The sequence below is a fragment of the Eptatretus burgeri genome, chromosome 14 (assembly GCF_056783735.1).
Source record: "Eptatretus burgeri isolate ZD-2024b chromosome 14, Ebu_testis_v1, whole genome shotgun sequence".
In the NCBI taxonomy this organism is placed as follows: Eukaryota; Metazoa; Chordata; class Myxini; order Myxiniformes; family Myxinidae; genus Eptatretus; species Eptatretus burgeri.
In genome coordinates, this window is record NC_140974.1 from 50,722,460 (window position 1) to 50,740,249 (window position 17,790).

General features: G+C 48.0%; 1 protein-coding gene across 1 annotated transcript in view; it reads left to right on the top strand.

The window, feature by feature from the left end:
* The window catches only part of LOC147013169 (uncharacterized), a 139,089-nt gene that overhangs the window by 17,600 nt on the left and 103,699 nt on the right, over positions 1-17,790 (top strand). The window contains 2 exon segments of the mRNA XM_085854806.1: positions 15,496-15,635; positions 15,804-15,969. Coding sequence (XP_085710932.1) covers positions 15,496-15,635; positions 15,804-15,969 — 306 coding nt within the window.

Genomic DNA, 17,790 nt, shown 5'->3' on the forward strand with positions numbered 1-17,790 from the left:
CACGACCGAACCCACCTGGTCGTGACTCGCCTCAAGGGGGCATACTCCCTCCCATCGTTCCTGGAGGAGGCTATCCTGCTGCTCGCACTGGGTCCCTACACGCTCCGCGAGCTCACCCTCATCGTCCTCCACTACCTCCGTGTGTGTGTGTGTGCGTCTCTAAACCCGTCATCATCATGCAGTCTCTCCTCTATTTTTCTGTCTCCCGTGTCTCTATACATTTTCTCTCCTGGTTCCTTTTTTCTGTCTCTTGTCCTGGTTCTGTCTCTTGTCCTGGTTCCTTTTTCTTTCCCATCTGAGTCGTTCTTTCTCTCTGAGCCCCATTAGATGTTCGTTCTCCCTCCGTAGCTCCTCAATCTCCGTTGACTCCAATCTCGCTCTCCGTTTTAGTTGTTCAATTTCACACTCATATAGTTGTTGTTTTCTCTCCCACTGTTCCTCCTGCTCTTTGTTTTCCAATCTCATCGTTTCTTTCAATTGGCTCATTTCCTTCCAGTGTTTCATTCGCTGTTCTCTCACTACTCTTCCTCGTTTCCTCTCCTGTCCTTCCTTCTCCAGTTTCATGGTTTGCTTCATTTGGTTAATCTCCTTTTTGTGTTTCATTCGCTGCTGTCTCATTACTCTTCCTTGTTTCCTCTCCTGTCTTTCCTTATCCAGTTTCATGGTTTGCTTCATTTGGTTTATCTCCTTTTTGTGTTTCATTTGCTGTTGTCTCATTACTCTTCCTTGTTTCCTCTCCTGTCCTTCCTTCTCCAGTTTCGTTGTTTGCTTCATTTGGTTAATCTCCCTTTTGTGTTTCATTTGCTGCTGTCTCATTACTCTTCCTTGTTTCCTCTCCTGTCTTTCCTTATCCAGTTTCATGGTTTGCTTCATTTGGTTCATCTCCTTTTTGTGTTTCATTTGCTGTTGTCTCATTACTCTTCCTTGTTTCCTCTCCTGTCCTTCCTTCTCCAGTTTCGTTGTTTGCTTCATTTGGTTAATCTCCCTTTTGTGTTTCATTTGCTGCTGTCTCATTACTCTTCCTTGTTTCCTCTCCTGTCCTTCCTTCTCCAGTTTCGTTGTTTGCTTCATTTGGTTAATCTCCCTTTTGTGTTTCATTTGCTGCTGTCTCATTACTCTTCCTTGTTTCCTCTCCTGTCCTTCCTTCTCCAGTTTCGTTGTTTGCTTAATTTGGTTAATCTCCTTTTTGTGTTTCATTTGCTGCTGTCTCATTACTCTTCCTCGTTCCCTCTCCTGTCCTTCCTTCCCAGTTTCATGGTTTTCTTGATTTGGTTCATCTCCATTTTGTGTTTCATTCGCTGCTGTCTCATTACTCTTCCTAGTTTCCTCTCCTGTCCTTCCTTCTCCAGTTTCATGGTTTGCTTCATTTGGTTAATCTCCTTTTTGTGTTTCATTCGCTGCTGTCTCATTACTCTTCCTAGTTTCCTCTCCTGTCTTTCCTTATCCAGTTTCATGGTTTTCTTCATTTGGTTAATATCCTTTTTGTGTTTCATTTGCTGTTGTCTCATTACTCTTCCTTGTTTCCTCTCCTGTCCTTCCTTCTCCAGTTTCGTTGTTTGCTTCATTTGGTTAATCTCCCTTTTGTGTTTCATTTGCTGCTGTCTTATTACTCTTCCTTGTTTCCTCTCCTGTCCTTCCTTCTCCAGTTTCGTTGTTTGCTTCATTTGGTTAATCTCCTTTTTGTGTTTCATTTGCTGCTGTCTCATTACTCTTCCTGGTTTCCTCTCCTGTCCTTCCTTCTCCAGTTTCATGGTTTTCTTGATTTGGTTCATCTCCATTTTGTGTTTCATTCGCTGCTGTCTCATTACTCTTCCTAGTTTCCTCTCCTGTCGTTCCTTATCCAGTTTCATGGTTTTCTTCATTTGGTTCATCTCCATTTTGTGTTTCATTCGCTGTTCTTTGTCTATCTCCTCGTACTCCAGCCTCAGCTTTTCTTTCAATTGGTCAACCTCAGATTCATGTTCTTTTTGTTTTCTATTCCATTGTTCCTCTCGTTCTTCCCTCTCCAATCTCGTTGTGTCCTTCAATCTCCTGATTTCTCCTTCCTGCTTCATTCCTTGCTCCTTTACTTTCTCCTCGTATTCAAACCTATTTTTTTCCTTTTGTCGTTCAGTTTCAAATTCATACTCTTTCAGTTTTCTATTCCACTGTCTTTCTTGTTCCTCCTTCTGCAATCTCGTCATTTCTTCCAACTGACTGATTTCTTTCTCCTGTCTCATTCGTTCTTCCTTCATTACTCTTTCTTGTTCCTCATTCTTTAGTCTGGCCTTCGCTTCCAGCTGTTCGATCTGTACAGTGTGGTTTCTTAAAGTTTCATTTTCCGTTCTCTTCCTTTCCTCTTTTAACACTCTCAGTTCGTTTTGTAGTTCCCTCTCTTTGTTTTGGTGTTTCTGTAACTCAGAAACTTTCTTTTCCAATTCCTTTCTCATCTCCGCACACTCAGACTTTGCTTTGGCTTCTAATTGTTCAATCTGCTCAGTGTGGTTCCTTAACGTTTCATTCTCTGCTGTCGTTCTTTCTTCTCTCACCATCCTCAACTTGTTTTGTAATTCCTTCTCTTTGTTTTGGTGTTTCTGTAACTCAGAAGCTTTCTTTTCAAATTATTTTCTCATCTCCGCACCCTCCGACCTTGCTTTGGCTTCTAACTGTTCTTCCGGCTTGCGCTTGTGGTTTTCTACCCGTCTTCCCAGTTCCTCTGTCTCCGTTTTTCCCTCCAGTCCCAGCTTATCAACTCTCTTCGTCATGTCTTGAAGTCTTTTCTCACACTCTACCGTTTCGACCTTCAATCCCTCCTCTGTCTCCTCCTGGCTTTCTTTTAATTTTTCTAATACCTTCTTTACCTCGTGTCTCGTCTTACACGTCTCCCGAATTATTTTCTCGCCCGCCCCGACCGCGGGCCTGACAGCCGTTGCACTCCCCCCCAGCTCGTTCGTCCCAGCACGTGGCAGCGCCATTTTCGCGCCCGTGGTCCGCGTTTCGCTCCTCGCCATTGCCATAATGCCTGCCTGCAGGCCTATGCCCATGCTCTGCATCTCACCCCGCATTTCTTTCATTTGGTTTTTCGCTTCGAGTGCGTTTCCATCCATTTTTTTATTTTCCATTTGTTGCGTATTTCTCTTCATTTCGTTGTTCCTTTCTTTCATTTCGGCATTCCTGTAATCCAGTTTGTCATTTATGCTCTGCGCGAGTTCCATAATCTGCCGCATTGTCACCTGCCCTGGCCACTCCCACTGACTACATTTAGTGGTGGAGTTATAATAAAAAAACCGACCAGATGAACGGCATCGATGCCTTTCCCAACCTTCTGGTACGGGTTTCTCTTGCACGGTGATCTCGTCCTGAGCCATGGATTCTACATTACTATTACACATACCTAATCCACCCGGCACCCGCTCGCCTTGAGACGCCATCTTGCTTGTCGTAAAGGGTTAATTTAGCTCGCTCGTAATTTGGAGGGAATCGGGGGTCGCTCCTCTCACCCCTGGACCGATTCCCGTGAATTTAGCTGGAGAGAGGAGAGCCCGTTTTCCCGCTCTCCGACACCAGTGCCGCGAGGAGGGGGATGGGTTTGTATCCCACTCCTGACACCAGTGTTGCGGATTCCGCGCCCGTCGGCGTGCGAGCGGCCACGTAACTCGAATCGCGGCACGTCGCCCACCGGACGGACAATCCCGTCGTGACCCTCTCGGACTAACGCCGGGAACTAGTCATGGGTGGGCCTTTCGGCCTCACCACGATCGTGCCAATCGGCCCCCCGCGTGGGATAGGGTTGCTCGCCAAATTCGACCTACCTAAGTACCCACACGGAGGGTAGACCGGGCGATCGCACCTCGCCGCAGGTCGACTTCGGACACGGGCCACTTTAAGCGACCCGTTCCGTACGATCGGGATAACCGAGCGGTGTTATAGTCAACCTCGACGGTTCGATTAATTATTGGGCGTCTTTAGCCCACGACCAACCCTTTACGTGAAGTAAGATGGAGATTCAATAAAGGAAAAGACGAAGCGAAACGGGAAAAACAGTTCAACATCAAGCACATTTATTCCGCGGCAAACGGAAAGCACACATATACAATTATACACCAAAAGCAAATGTAAAAGAAGAAGAAACACACAATAATGCACAAAAAGCAAATGTAAAAGCAAAACACAATGCAGATCTACTACCGACTACCGAACACACGACAACACTTATACAGTTTTACTTCACAGACGGCGCCGACAACACATATACTCAAACCAAAAGAAAAAGGGACCACCCTCAACGATGAGGGGGCAGACGGGCCTGGGGCCGAGACCGCGTCGAGCCTACCCGTCTGGTGATGAGCCGCAAAATGGCGGTGGCGCCCCGACTCCGTGGGCCTCGCAGACAGTGTCTGGAATGGGGTGGGAACGGGGCCCCCTTCTCGCACTATCTCAGCGCGGGGGGAAACAGGAGGGGCTTGTTGATGCTCGGGGGGATGAGGATATCTCGCTGGTTCGGGTCCCGCGACGAGCGTCTCCACCGCGACCTCGGTCGCGTTATCAGCCTCCCCTCTCCGCAGCTCCCAGACTCTGACACGAGCGCCCCCTCGACTGCCTTCGCCGCCGCCACCTCTCCAACTCTCCACAGCTCCGTCCAACTGCTTTCTCCGACTCTTCTCTTCTCCACTCTCCTTGACTGACTCTTTCCAACTCTCCTTGATTGACTCAACTACGAGCGAACGCGGCCCTTTATAGCCCCCGTGGCTTCGCTCCTTCACCTTCGACCCTTTACCTCTGGCTGGCTCCCCATTGGACAGAGGAAAAGTGGGCGTGAATGCTTTTTGATCCGCGAATCTGCATATAGTGATTATACTCCGACGCACCTGGAGGCGGGGCCAAATCGCCCCATGCTCGCTGATAGGACGGAACAGAAGTGGGCGTGAATAGTTTTTGATCTGATTTCTTCGGAAAGGCTGGTGTTTCTGCACCCGCTGCTCGGTGCGCGCCCTGCACGAGTCCAGTATCGGTGCCCACAAGCGGCGCGGGAATGGCGGTGATGCGATGGTTGTGAGGGTGAGTTGTGACGGTAAAGGTCGTGGCTGTTGTTGTGAAGCAGAGTTGCGGTTGGTGGTTGTTGTGTGATGGCTGTTGAGACGTGGTTGGTGGTGGTAGTAATGGCGGCTGGTCCAAAATAAAGATAGTAAAAGAAAAACGGCTATCTAAAAGGGTCGCAGCCCGCATGAATGACATTTATTCCCTCTAAACAACGGGTTTGGGCCTAACTCCACATATACTTACAGAGATATCTCAGCTAAGGGACCTGAATGGTGGTTTGCGAATTTCGTCAACCACAACACTACCCCCTCCCCTTTTTACAAACTCGTCCCGAGTCGTCAAATTTTCGTGTGCCATCATGTGTAGTTCTCCGCAAGTACATTTTACCTACGGATCCCTGAGTTCGACATTCATGGTATTCGTGTCCCCAAAATAAATAACCTGAGGGCTGAGTAACTACCTAAACAAACTCACTCACACGGACGACTTAAATAAAATTGCCGGCGCTGAGACAGACATGCCGGGGGCGCACTCATATTTACAGTACATCTTAACCTTAACTTACAAATTTTATACTAAACCATGGCCCAGGATCAAAGGACTCTGCAAAAGAAAGCAGTTAGCAGGGAGCCAGGCTGCTCGCATGCAGTCTCTGGCTCAAACAATGCAAGTGACAGGGAACGTGGCCGGCTGCTCACTCGCAGTCCAAGGCCTTCCCTTTTTAACTGAACGCAGTGAACCACAACGGTGCATGGGCTGCACAAACGCAGTCTCCGTGCCAGCTCAAGTGGCACACGCAATGAGCACAACGAATGGATGGATGAATGGATGGACGCTAACACGGTGCACGGGCCGCCACTGCAGGCCCGTGTTGTAGCTGCCAACAGGGCAGTTCTCGCAGCTTGCAAACTGTTGCTTTCTGATCCTGGCGCACATGGCAATGAACAGGGGGGGGCAAAGCAAAAATTGAACGGGGCTGGTGAACAGGGGCAGTGGGCATGGCATGGCAAAGGTGATCAGGCAAACACAGCCCGCAGAAGAAGGCCGCTGCAGGCAAACACAGCCGGCAGACGAACTGGCCGGCACAGGCCTTGCAGAAAACAGCTGCAGACGATCCGGCCGGCACAGGCCTTGCAGCACAGCAGCTGCAGACGATCCAGCCGGCACAGGCCTTGCAGCAAAACAACAGCTGCCGATGAAGTGGGCCGGCCTTTGCCTTGCAGCAACGCAGCCAGCAGATGAAGCTGGCCAGCCTTTGCCGTTCAGTGGAGGTTGGTGGAGGGAGTGCGGTGGTGCTGGCCACTCGGAAGGCGGGCTCGGACCTACTCTACGGTCTCCCTCCCAACCTATCACCTTTGCCTGTCACTGTCTATACCCACTCCCTTAATTTGTCAAACCTCAATTTAGCCCCAACTTATTTTTTTATTTTTACTTCCCCACTATAAATCGTCCCCTAACCCCCTGTACTGTCCTTGTTCGGCTAACCTATCCTGTCACCAAGCCTACTCCCAACCCCTACGTTCCCTTCCTGGAGGGGAATAAGGGAGAGCTAGCGTCCTGTGCTGAGGTCCAATCTAAGCCTCAGGATGGCCTCCCCAGAGTTCAGCGATCTATAACCAAAGTGGGTCCAGCGGCCCACAACGAGAGCGAGGGGATGGATGGTGCGGAGGGGTACACTTCCTAATCTACCCTATCCATTTAACTGTTAAACTACCCCGGGGCTTTCAACAAGCTCCTCTCGCTTAAACTATTGGTTCTAACAACCCAGATTCCCGTCGCCTGTGTTGGTGTCCTTACAATTTCGGTCCTCGCCCCCCAATTTTCTTCCCGTGCCCTCACACGGTCTCATGGCTGGGACACGTGGCTCCCTTTGGCAGGCACGACCCTCTGCTGAATCTCCCGCTATGGCACCCCCGGGCACTACACTGCCTTCGAGCCTACCAGCTCCCTAAACACCGGGGAGTGCCCCCCATGGCACCTCCCCTGAAACGCACACGTGGCAGGCTGGCTTCCCAGGCCCCTTTCCGAGGGTCACCCGTGCCCACAACTCTGCCCACGCGGCTAACGGCGCCCCGGGCCCCCGCACCAAGCAGGCGCACCCATGCCCACTACGCTATCCCGGCCCCCCATGGGCCCTTGGCCTACCACGGCCGACTTGCCTGGTGCCCGGGGTACCCACTCGGCGATACTCACCTTTCGCAGCCACGCTCCCAGCCCGTCAACAGGGCTCATGCACCCCTCCAAATGGGTTTCGAGCCTACACTCACACCAACAACAAAACGACCTCCATTTTTTCAATTTAACTAACCCCCTAACTCACTCTACACTGACCCCGGGGTCCCTTGGGCGTGAGTCACTCCTCCCCCCAATCACTCATCGCACCATGCAGTCCCCATTCGCTCCATACACACAGACCCGCTGGCCTCACTCACTCATCATGTACTCACCTCACAACTCTTCAACACACTCACCGCTGAACTCTGCCATCCTTCTAACTACCTCCCCTAACTAACTCGTGCTCCCACGTCGTCCCTTAAACTCGTAGCACGTTTCTTTTAACACTACGTAGCTAAGCTACGTCCCCACTACACATCCAAAGTCTGTCTCTGTCTCCAAAATAATCCCATACTCCATTTTCCCAACCTAAATCTGACTCACAATCCCTCTAACTAATCCATTCCACGGGCCCCATGAGGACTTACCCCTGCCCCATGGAGCCGGTCTAGCTAAGCTAACCCTTCCCCCTAACTAGTTTCCATCCTGTGCCCTGGTCAAGGGGGTCTTCCACCCCTTGCCCAGGAATCCTGTGCACCCGAAAGTGAGGCTTGCTTTTTTTTTTTCTTTAAATGCGCAGCACCAGCGCGGCAACTCACAGCTCGCGCACTTTGCACCTGCCCGTGACGTCATGCAGCTGCACGTGTACCTCGTCCCTCCTTGGACGGTACCATCCGGCAGGGATACCCCTCCTGCCGGATTCCAACCCCACGTGCAGCCATGACGTCACCGTGCGCATAAAAAAACACAAGCCCCGCGTCTCGAGGGGTTCCCCACGCGAACACATGTGCTTTGCCCGTTGGAGCTTAACACACACGATCGCGTGGAGAACCCGTCCGGTCCAAATCCGTAATCCTGCCTAAACTTTGTCCGTCGGCGGGATCGGCAAATCCACCGCGTGCGTTTCCGGACCGGGACTTCACTCTCGCAAGCGAGCACGTGGGGGCCTCGTGCGTTGCACAGCACGGACCTCGTGCTCGCTGCTGGGTGAACCCGGCACGGTCCCCGAAACAACTACAGCCGCTACTCGGCTTTCTTTCCTCACATGTCGCCGTCGTCGCCATTCGACACACGCACTCCCGCGTGTTACGACGCTAACACACCTCACCATTAAACTCACACCGGGAGACGCGGCTGCATGTTCACACATGCCGACCGACATCTCCCTTACACACAGCGACCTTGCACACGCTGTCTCTCTCACACTCGGCCGCTCACTCACGCATGCCATTACCCTTGCACACGTGGCTCCACTCACTCGCGGCCTTTCACTCACTCGTGCCATTTCCCTCACACAAACCATACCACTCACACACGCAGGGGCACTCGCCCGCGGTGTCTCACTCACACACGCGGGGGCACTCACCCGCGGTGCCTCACTCATACTGGCCGTTTCACTCACACACACGGCGACACTCACACCTTGCACCACACACACAGGGACAACCACACTGGGGATTCGTGTCCCCACAAAGGTCTCCGGGGCCTCTATACCCCCCAAGCTCTCCGTGCACCCGTTCGCAGCACTTCTCCCCTCGAACTCGCAAAGCACGACCGAACCCACCTGGTCGTGACTCGCCTCAAGGGGGCATACTCCCTCCCATCGTTCCTGGAGGAGGCTATCCCGCTGCTCGCACTGGGTCCCTACACGCTCCGCGAGCTCACCCTCATCGTCCTCCACTACCTCCGTGTGTGTGTGTGTGCGTCTCTAAACCCGTCATCATCATGCAGTCTCTCCTCTATTTTTTCTGTCTCCCGTGTCTCTATACATTTTCTCTCCTGGTTCCTTTTTTCTGTCTCTTGTCCTGGTTCTGTCTCTTGTCCTGGTTCCTTTTTCTTTCCCATCTGAGTCGTTCTTTCTCTCTGAGCCCCATTAGATGTTCGTTCTCCCTCCGTAGCTCCTCAATCTCCGTTGACTCCAATCTCGCTCTCCGTTTTAGTTGTTCAATTTCACACTCATATAGTTGTTGTTTTCTCTCCCACTGTTCCTCCTGCTCTTTGTTTTCCAATCTCATCGTTTCTTTCAATTGGCTCATTTCCTTCCAGTGTTTCATTCGCTGTTCTCTCACTACTCTTCCTCGTTTCCTCTCCTGTCCTTCCTTCTCCAGTTTCATGGTTTGCTTCATTTGGTTAATCTCCTTTTTGTGTTTCATTCGCTGCTGTCTCATTACTCTTCCTTGTTTCCTCTCCTGTCTTTCCTTATCCAGTTTCATGGTTTGCTTCATTTGGTTTATCTCCTTTTTGTGTTTCATTTGCTGTTGTCTCATTACTCTTCCTTGTTTCCTCTCCTGTCCTTCCTTCTCCAGTTTCGTTGTTTGCTTCATTTGGTTAATCTCCCTTTTGTGTTTCATTTGCTGCTGTCTCATTACTCTTCCTTGTTTCCTCTCCTGTCTTTCCTTATCCAGTTTCATGGTTTGCTTCATTTGGTTCATCTCCTTTTTGTGTTTCATTTGCTGTTGTCTCATTACTCTTCCTTGTTTCCTCTCCTGTCCTTCCTTCTCCAGTTTCGTTGTTTGCTTCATTTGGTTAATCTCCCTTTTGTGTTTCATTTGCTGCTGTCTCATTACTCTTCCTTGTTTCCTCTCCTGTCCTTCCTTCTCCAGTTTCGTTGTTTGCTTCATTTGGTTAATCTCCCTTTTGTGTTTCATTTGCTGCTGTCTCATTACTCTTCCTTGTTTCCTCTCCTGTCCTTCCTTCTCAAGTTTCGTTGTTTGCTTAATTTGGTTAATCTCCTTTTTGTGTTTCATTTGCTGCTGTCTCATTACTCTTCCTCGTTCCCTCTCCTGTCCTTCCTTCCCAGTTTCATGGTTTTCTTGATTTGGTTCATCTCCATTTTGTGTTTCATTCGCTGCTGTCTCATTACTCTTCCTAGTTTCCTCTCCTGTCCTTCCTTCTCCAGTTTCATGGTTTGCTTCATTTGGTTAATCTCCTTTTTGTGTTTCATTCGCTGCTGTCTCATTACTCTTCCTAGTTTCCTCTCCTGTCTTTCCTTATCCAGTTTCATGGTTTTCTTCATTTGGTTAATATCCTTTTTGTGTTTCATTTGCTGTTGTCTCATTACTCTTCCTTGTTTCCTCTCCTGTCCTTCCTTCTCCAGTTTCGTTGTTTGCTTCATTTGGTTAATCTCCCTTTTGTGTTTCATTTGCTGCTGTCTTATTACTCTTCCTTGTTTCCTCTCCTGTCCTTCCTTCTCCAGTTTCGTTGTTTGCTTCATTTGGTTAATCTCCTTTTTGTGTTTCATTTGCTGCTGTCTCATTACTCTTCCTCGTTCCCTCTCCTGTCCTTCCTTCTCCAGTTTCATGGTTTTCTTGATTTGGTTCATCTCCATTTTGTGTTTCATTCGCTGCTGTCTCATTACTCTTCCTAGTTTCCTCTCCTGTCGTTCCTTATCCAGTTTCATGGTTTTCTTCATTTGGTTCATCTCCATTTTGTGTTTCATTCGCTGTTCTTTGTCTATCTCCTCGTACTCCAGCCTCAGCTTTTCTTTCAATTGGTCAACCTCAGATTCATGTTCTTTTTGTTTTCTATTCCATTGTTCCTCTCGTTCTTCCCTCTCCAATCTCGTTGTGTCCTTCAATCTCCTGATTTCTCCTTCCTGCTTCATTCCTTGCTCCTTTACTTTCTCCTCGTATTCAAACCTATTTTTTTCCTTTTGTCGTTCAGTTTCAAATTCATACTCTTTCAGTTTTCTATTCCACTGTCTTTCTTGTTCCTCCTTCTGCAATCTCGTCATTTCTTCCAACTGACTGATTTCTTTCTCCTGTCTCATTCGTTCTTCCTTCATTACTCTTTCTTGTTCCTCATTCTTTAGTCTGGCCTTCGCTTCCAGCTGTTCGATCTGTACAGTGTGGTTTCTTAAAGTTTCATTTTCCGTTCTCTTCCTTTCCTCTTTTAACACTCTCAGTTCGTTTTGTAGTTCCCTCTCTTTGTTTTGGTGTTTCTGTAACTCAGAAACTTTCTTTTCCAATTCCTTTCTCATCTCCGCACACTCAGACTTTGCTTTGGCTTCTAATTGTTCAATCTGCTCAGTGTGGTTCCTTAACGTTTCATTCTCTGCTGTCGTTCTTTCTTCTCTCACCATCCTCAACTTGTTTTGTAATTCCTTCTCTTTGTTTTGGTGTTTCTGTAACTCAGAAGCTTTCTTTTCAAATTATTTTCTCATCTCCGCACCCTCCGACCTTGCTTTGGCTTCTAACTGTTCTTCCGGCTTGCGCTTGTGGTTTTCTACCCGTCTTCCCAGTTCCTCTGTCTCCGTTTTTCCCTCCAGTCCCAGCTTATCAACTCTCTTCGTCATGTCTTGAAGTCTTTTCTCACACTCCACCGTTTCGACCTTCAATCCCTCCTCTGTCTCCTCCTGGCTTTCTTTTAATTTTTCTAATACCTTCTTTACCTCGTGTCTCGTCTTACACGTCTCCCGAATTATTTTCTCGCCCGCCCCGACCGCGGGCCTGACAGCCGTTGCACTCCCCCCCAGCTCGTTCGTCCCAGCACGTGGCAGCGCCATTTTCGCGCCCGTGGTCCGCGTTTCGCTCCTCGCCATTGCCATAATGCCTGCCTGCAGGCCTATGCCCATGCTCTGCATCTCACCCCGCATTTCTTTCATTTGGTTTTTCGCTTCGAGTGCGTTTCCATCCATTTTTTATTTTCCATTTGTTGCGTATTTCTCTTCATTTCGTTGTTCCTTTCTTTCATTTCGGCATTCCTGTAATCCAGTTTGTCATTTATGCTCTGCGCGAGTTCCATAATCTGCCGCATTGTCACCTGCCCTGGCCACTCCCACTGACTACATTTAGTGGTGGAGTTATAATAAAAAAAACCGACCAGATGAACGGCATCGATGCCTTTCCCAACCTTCTGGTACGGGTTTCTCTTGCACGGTGATCTCGTCCTGAGCCATGGATTCTACATTACTATTACACATACCTAATCCACCCGGCACCCGCTCGCCTTGAGACGCCATCTTGCTTGTCGTAAAGGGTTAATTTAGCTCGCTCGTAATTTGGAGGGAATCGGGGGTCGCTCCTCTCACCCCTGGACCGATTCCCGTGAATTTAGCTGGAGAGAGGAGAGCCCGTTTTCCCGCTCTCCGACACCAGTGCCGCGAGGAGGGGGATGGGTTTGTATCCCACTCCTGACACCAGTGTTGCGGATTCCGCGCCCGTCGGCGTGCGAGCGGCCACGTAACTCGAATCGCGGCACGTCGCCCACCGGACGGACAATCCCGTCGTGACCCTCTCGGACTAACGCCGGGAACTAGTCATGGGTGGGCCTTTCGGCCTCACCACGATCGTGCCAATCGGCCCCCCGCGTGGGATAGGGTTGCTCGCCAAATTCGACCTACCTAAGTACCCACACGGAGGGTAGACCGGGCGATCGCACCTCGCCGCAGGTCGACTTCGGACACGGGCCACTTTAAGCGACCCGTTCCGTACGATCGGGATAACCGAGCGGTGTTATAGTCAACCTCGACGGTTCGATTAATTATTGGGCGTCTTTAGCCCACGACCAACCCTTTACGTGAAGTAAGATGGAGATTCAATAAAGGAAAAGACGAAGCGAAACGGGAAAAACAGTTCAACATCAAGCACATTTATTCCGCGGCAAACGGAAAGCACACATATACAATTATACACCAAAAGCAAATGTAAAAGAAGAAGAAACACACAATAATGCACAAAAAGCAAATGTAAAAGCAAAACACAATGCAGATCTACTACCGACTACCGAACACACGGCAACACTTATACAGTTTTACTTCACAGACGGCGCCGACAACACATATACTCAAAGCAAAAGAAAAAGGGACCACCCTCAACGATGAGGGGGCAGACGGGCCTGGGGCCGAGACCGCGTCGAGCCTACCCGTCTGGTGATGAGCCGCAAAATGGCGGTGGCGCCCCGACTCCGTGGGCCTCGCAGACAGTGTCTGGAATGGGGTGGGAACGGGGCCCCCTTCTCGCACTATCTCAGCGCGGGGGGAAACAGGAGGGGCTTGTTGATGCTCGGGGGGATGAGGATATCTCGCTGGTTCGGGTCCCGCGACGAGCGTCTCCACCGCGACCTCGGTCGCGTTATCAGCCTCCCCTCTCCGCAGCTCCCAGACTCTGACACGAGCGCCCCCTCGACTGCCTTCGCCGCCGCCACCTCTCCAACTCTCCACAGCTCCGTCCAACTGCTTTCTCCGACTCTTCTCTTCTCCACTCTCCTTGACTGACTCTTTCCAACTCTCCTTGATTGACTCAACTACGAGCGAACGCGGCCCTTTATAGCCCCCGTGGCTTCGCTCCTTCACCTTCGACCCTTTACCTCTGGCTGGCTCCCCATTGGACAGAGGAAAAGTGGGCGTGAATGCTTTTTGATCCGCGAATCTGCATATAGTGATTATACTCCGACGCACCTGGAGGCGGGGCCAAATCGCCCCATGCTCGCTGATAGGACGGAACAGAAGTGGGCGTGAATAGTTTTTGATCCGATTTCTTTGGAAAGGCTGGTGTTTCTGCACCCGCTGCTCGGTGCGCGCCCTGCACGAGTCCAGTATCGGTGCCCACAAGCGGAGCGGGAATGGCGGTGATGCGATGGTTGCGAGGGCGAGTTGTGACGGTAAAGGTCGTGGCTGTTGTTGTGAAGCGGAGTTGCGGTTGGTGGTTGTTGTGTGATGGCTGTTGAGACGTGGTTGGTGGTGGTAGTAATGGTAGTAATGGCGGCTGGTCCAAAATAAAGATAGTAAAAGAAAAACGGCTATCTAAAAGGGTCGCAGCCCGCATGAATGACATTTATTCCCTCTAAACAACGGGTTTGGGCCTAACTACACATATACTTACAGAGATATCTCACCAAAGGGACCTGAATGGTGGTTTGCGAATTTCGTCAACCACAACAATATCTTCCAGAATGTGTGGTCACTTTTTGTCTATCTTCTTTGGTTTTCATTTTACGACATGTCAAAAATGGGTGATTTTCAAATTTGGGGGGCTCTGGGGTCTCACTGGGGTAAAATACAGACATAGTGTAAACATATTTGGAGTCCCCTCTTCAAGGCCTATCAGAATCTGTCATTACATTTTTTCAACTCTCATTTGCATATTTGGCATATTTAATGAGGCGAATCGGCATCATTTTAATCATATAAATTATGCAACGATTTCGACGAAATTAACAACTTAAAATTCCAATGGAACCTCGCAAATGTGTGCAAAAGTTTGAAGCTGTCGTATTACCCCTTCTGGAGAAGAAGAAGTTTTTAGGTTTTGGAGAACAATCCAATATGGCCGCCATACCACGTGACCTACGTCATCAAAATTTTCAAAGTATAAACTTCAGGTGGAGAGTTATTAAATGAATAAGTTTCATTGAATTTCATCCAAGCGTTGTTTTTATTTTATGACATTTCAAAAATGGGTCATTTTCAACTTTGGGGGGCGCTGGGGGCTCACTGGGGTCAAATACAGACATACTATAAATATATTCGGAGTCCCCTATTTACGTGCTATCTTAATGTCATTAAATTTTTTCAACTCTCATTTGCATATTTTGCATATTTAATGAGGCGAATCGGCATCATTTAAAATCATATAAATTAAATAACGATTTCGACCAAATTAACAAATTAACATTAACATGGAACTTAGCAAATGTGTGCAAAAGATTGAGGTTGTCAGATTATCCCTTCTGGAGAAGATGTTTTTAGGTTTTGGATAAAATCCAATATGGCCGCCATACCACGTGACCTACGTCATCAAATGTTTCATAGTATAAACTTCAGGTGGTGAGTAATTATCCTGTTAAGTTTCGTTCAAATTCATCGAACAGCTTTCCCTCCAGATCCGCCACAAAATCGGTCAGTAGAACATAAAAACGCCTTTAATAATAATAATAATAATAATAATACGAACGATTTCAAGAGAGCTTCAGCCATGCTTGAAGCCCTAAATATAGTAATAGTCTCCATTTTGTCTCCTTCCTCTCCAAAAAACCCCCACAATTGAGCTTTCCCAGCAAATGTGCTGTGTTTAAAAACCTTTCAAGAGACTATCTGTATTACCTGGTCTATCAGCATCATAAGCTAAGTGTTCAGATGGGAAGACCAAACGTGCCAATCAAAGTTTACCTTGAGGATGAACACCATGGTGTTTGTATTATTGACATATTTGAATTATCACATGATGGCAATGTGTGAACATTTCTGTGTGATAATGTTGGCAGATACAAAGTTTCCCCAGAAACAGCAAATACTGAGTGTGTGTGAAGGAGATGATGTTGTTTTACCATGCAAATGGCCTGGACAACCCCAGGAATTCACCAAAGCAGAGTGGACAATCAAATCGATTGGAGACAATACAACTGTGAGTGTACTCTAATCAAATTTCAATTACAGTAAAGAACCCAGTACTCTAATACCTGAATACTGCTTTGAATGCTCAACACGTCATTACTCTTGATGTCTCGTTTTACTTTTCCTTGATGCTCTTCTGCTTTTGCATCTTCTGAACAATATGAAAATTCCATCACAGGAGGATGACAATTTTTATGAGAGATTTGGGGATTATATTGGAGATGACAACAGAGGAGATTGTTCTGTGGTGTTGTACGAGGTGAAACCATCAGATGCAAGATGTTACATCAGGAAGCTTTACAATAAAACACATATTCACATCTGTGAAGTAACGCTGCAGATTGGTAAGTGCTCCTGAAGACAGGAAAACCGATTTGAACTCATTCTTGCCAGGACTCGGTTGAGATACTCTTGGGTATCTATATTAGTTGAGATACGAATAGATGTTATATATCAAGTCTTATTGTTGACATAAAGTTAGTACAAGAGCCGACAAAAACAGGAATACACCATTTAGTATTTATAGTATTGAGCAAATGCAAGCCTGGTGTTGGCGCAGTGGTTCGGGCAGCGGCTTGGGATCCAAAAGGTCCTGAGTTCAAGCCCCGTTGAGCCACTAAATTAATACACCAGGGGGTTGACTCAGCCTGTCATCCTTCCGAGGTCGGCGAAATGAGTACCAGTATACTGGGTGGGCCGGTGTATACCCTGGTTAAAATAGGTGTACCATATCCCTGTGTCATAAGAGGCGACCAGGGTTGCGTCAGGAAGGGCATCCGGCGTAAAACATGTGCCAAATCTCTATGCGGATCATACGGATGATCCGCTGTGGCGACCCCTAACGGGAGCAGCCGAAAGAAGAAGAAGAAGAAGAGTATTGAGCAAATGCATATATTTGATGGGATTCAATCATGAATTTCGTATGCTGGGATTCAAATTACATCTTCTACTTTAACGACCAGAATTATTCCTAACTCCTCATGGAATTGGCCAGGGGAACATTTTTGGTCTTAGAAGTCTTTCATGCACTGACTGGCCTGATCTGAAGTTCGACTGAACGACAGGAATTTGTAAGTTGACCAGGGTGGCGATAACTTTCCCACTATTCATGAAAATATACCATTGATGTTAACATCCACGAACAAAGATTGCTGGCAGACATGTTATCAACATCCGATTGATGGCGCACACATAGATACAATCGCCCAGCACCAAGGTGACAGTTTATAGCAGTGTTGAGTTTCGAACTTGGGCTAACCTGTCAACGACAAGTGAGAAACCAGCCAATTCATAACTAATACGTGTGTGTATATATATATATATATATATATATATATATATATATATATATATATATATATATATACATACACACTGCATATATAAATATGTATATATACATATATTTGACCCCTCCCACGCTTCTCAAGCCTAAAGCAACCCAAGAAGACCCACACAAGGTAAGTGCTACGCTGTTTCAATCCCTTCCTAGAGTTCCTCAACAACTATAAAGACGTTCACACAAAGTATACACGTGAGAATCTCAATGCTACACACCCCCTCAGCGACTGGACCGGTTTCATCATTTATTGGCGAATCATCAGCGATAGTGTAGACAGGAATGCATACCAACAAGGCTCCCAAGCATGTACCACATGAAAATATCAAAGCAGTCAATATATAAATAAAGAACCACCCACACCTCTCACCTGTGAATGGGGGGAATAGCCCATCAGCTCTCATGGTGGCTAGGATTATATCAATAATTGACACCTCCCACACTCCTCGAGCCGAAGAAGCTGCCTTAAGCACCCCAAGAAGACCTACACAAGGTAAGTGCTACGCTCTTTCAGACCCTTCCCAGAGTTCCTCCACAGCTATAAAGATGTTCACACATAGTACACACATGAGAATCCCAATGCAACACACCTCCTCAGCTACCAGACCGGTTTCATCACATTGGCGAATCATCAGTGATAGCGTAGACAGGTGAGCTAAACTGCACCCGTCTAAACTGTCTGGATGCATTTTAGCTCACCTTTGTGCAATGAAGGCGACATTCGTCAGGTCATCCAATCCCATTCATTGTGGACAGAAAGAATTTGTCTGAACCTTGTATCTATTTTGAATATGATGGCTTGACTGTGTGACAATGCTACCAGTCA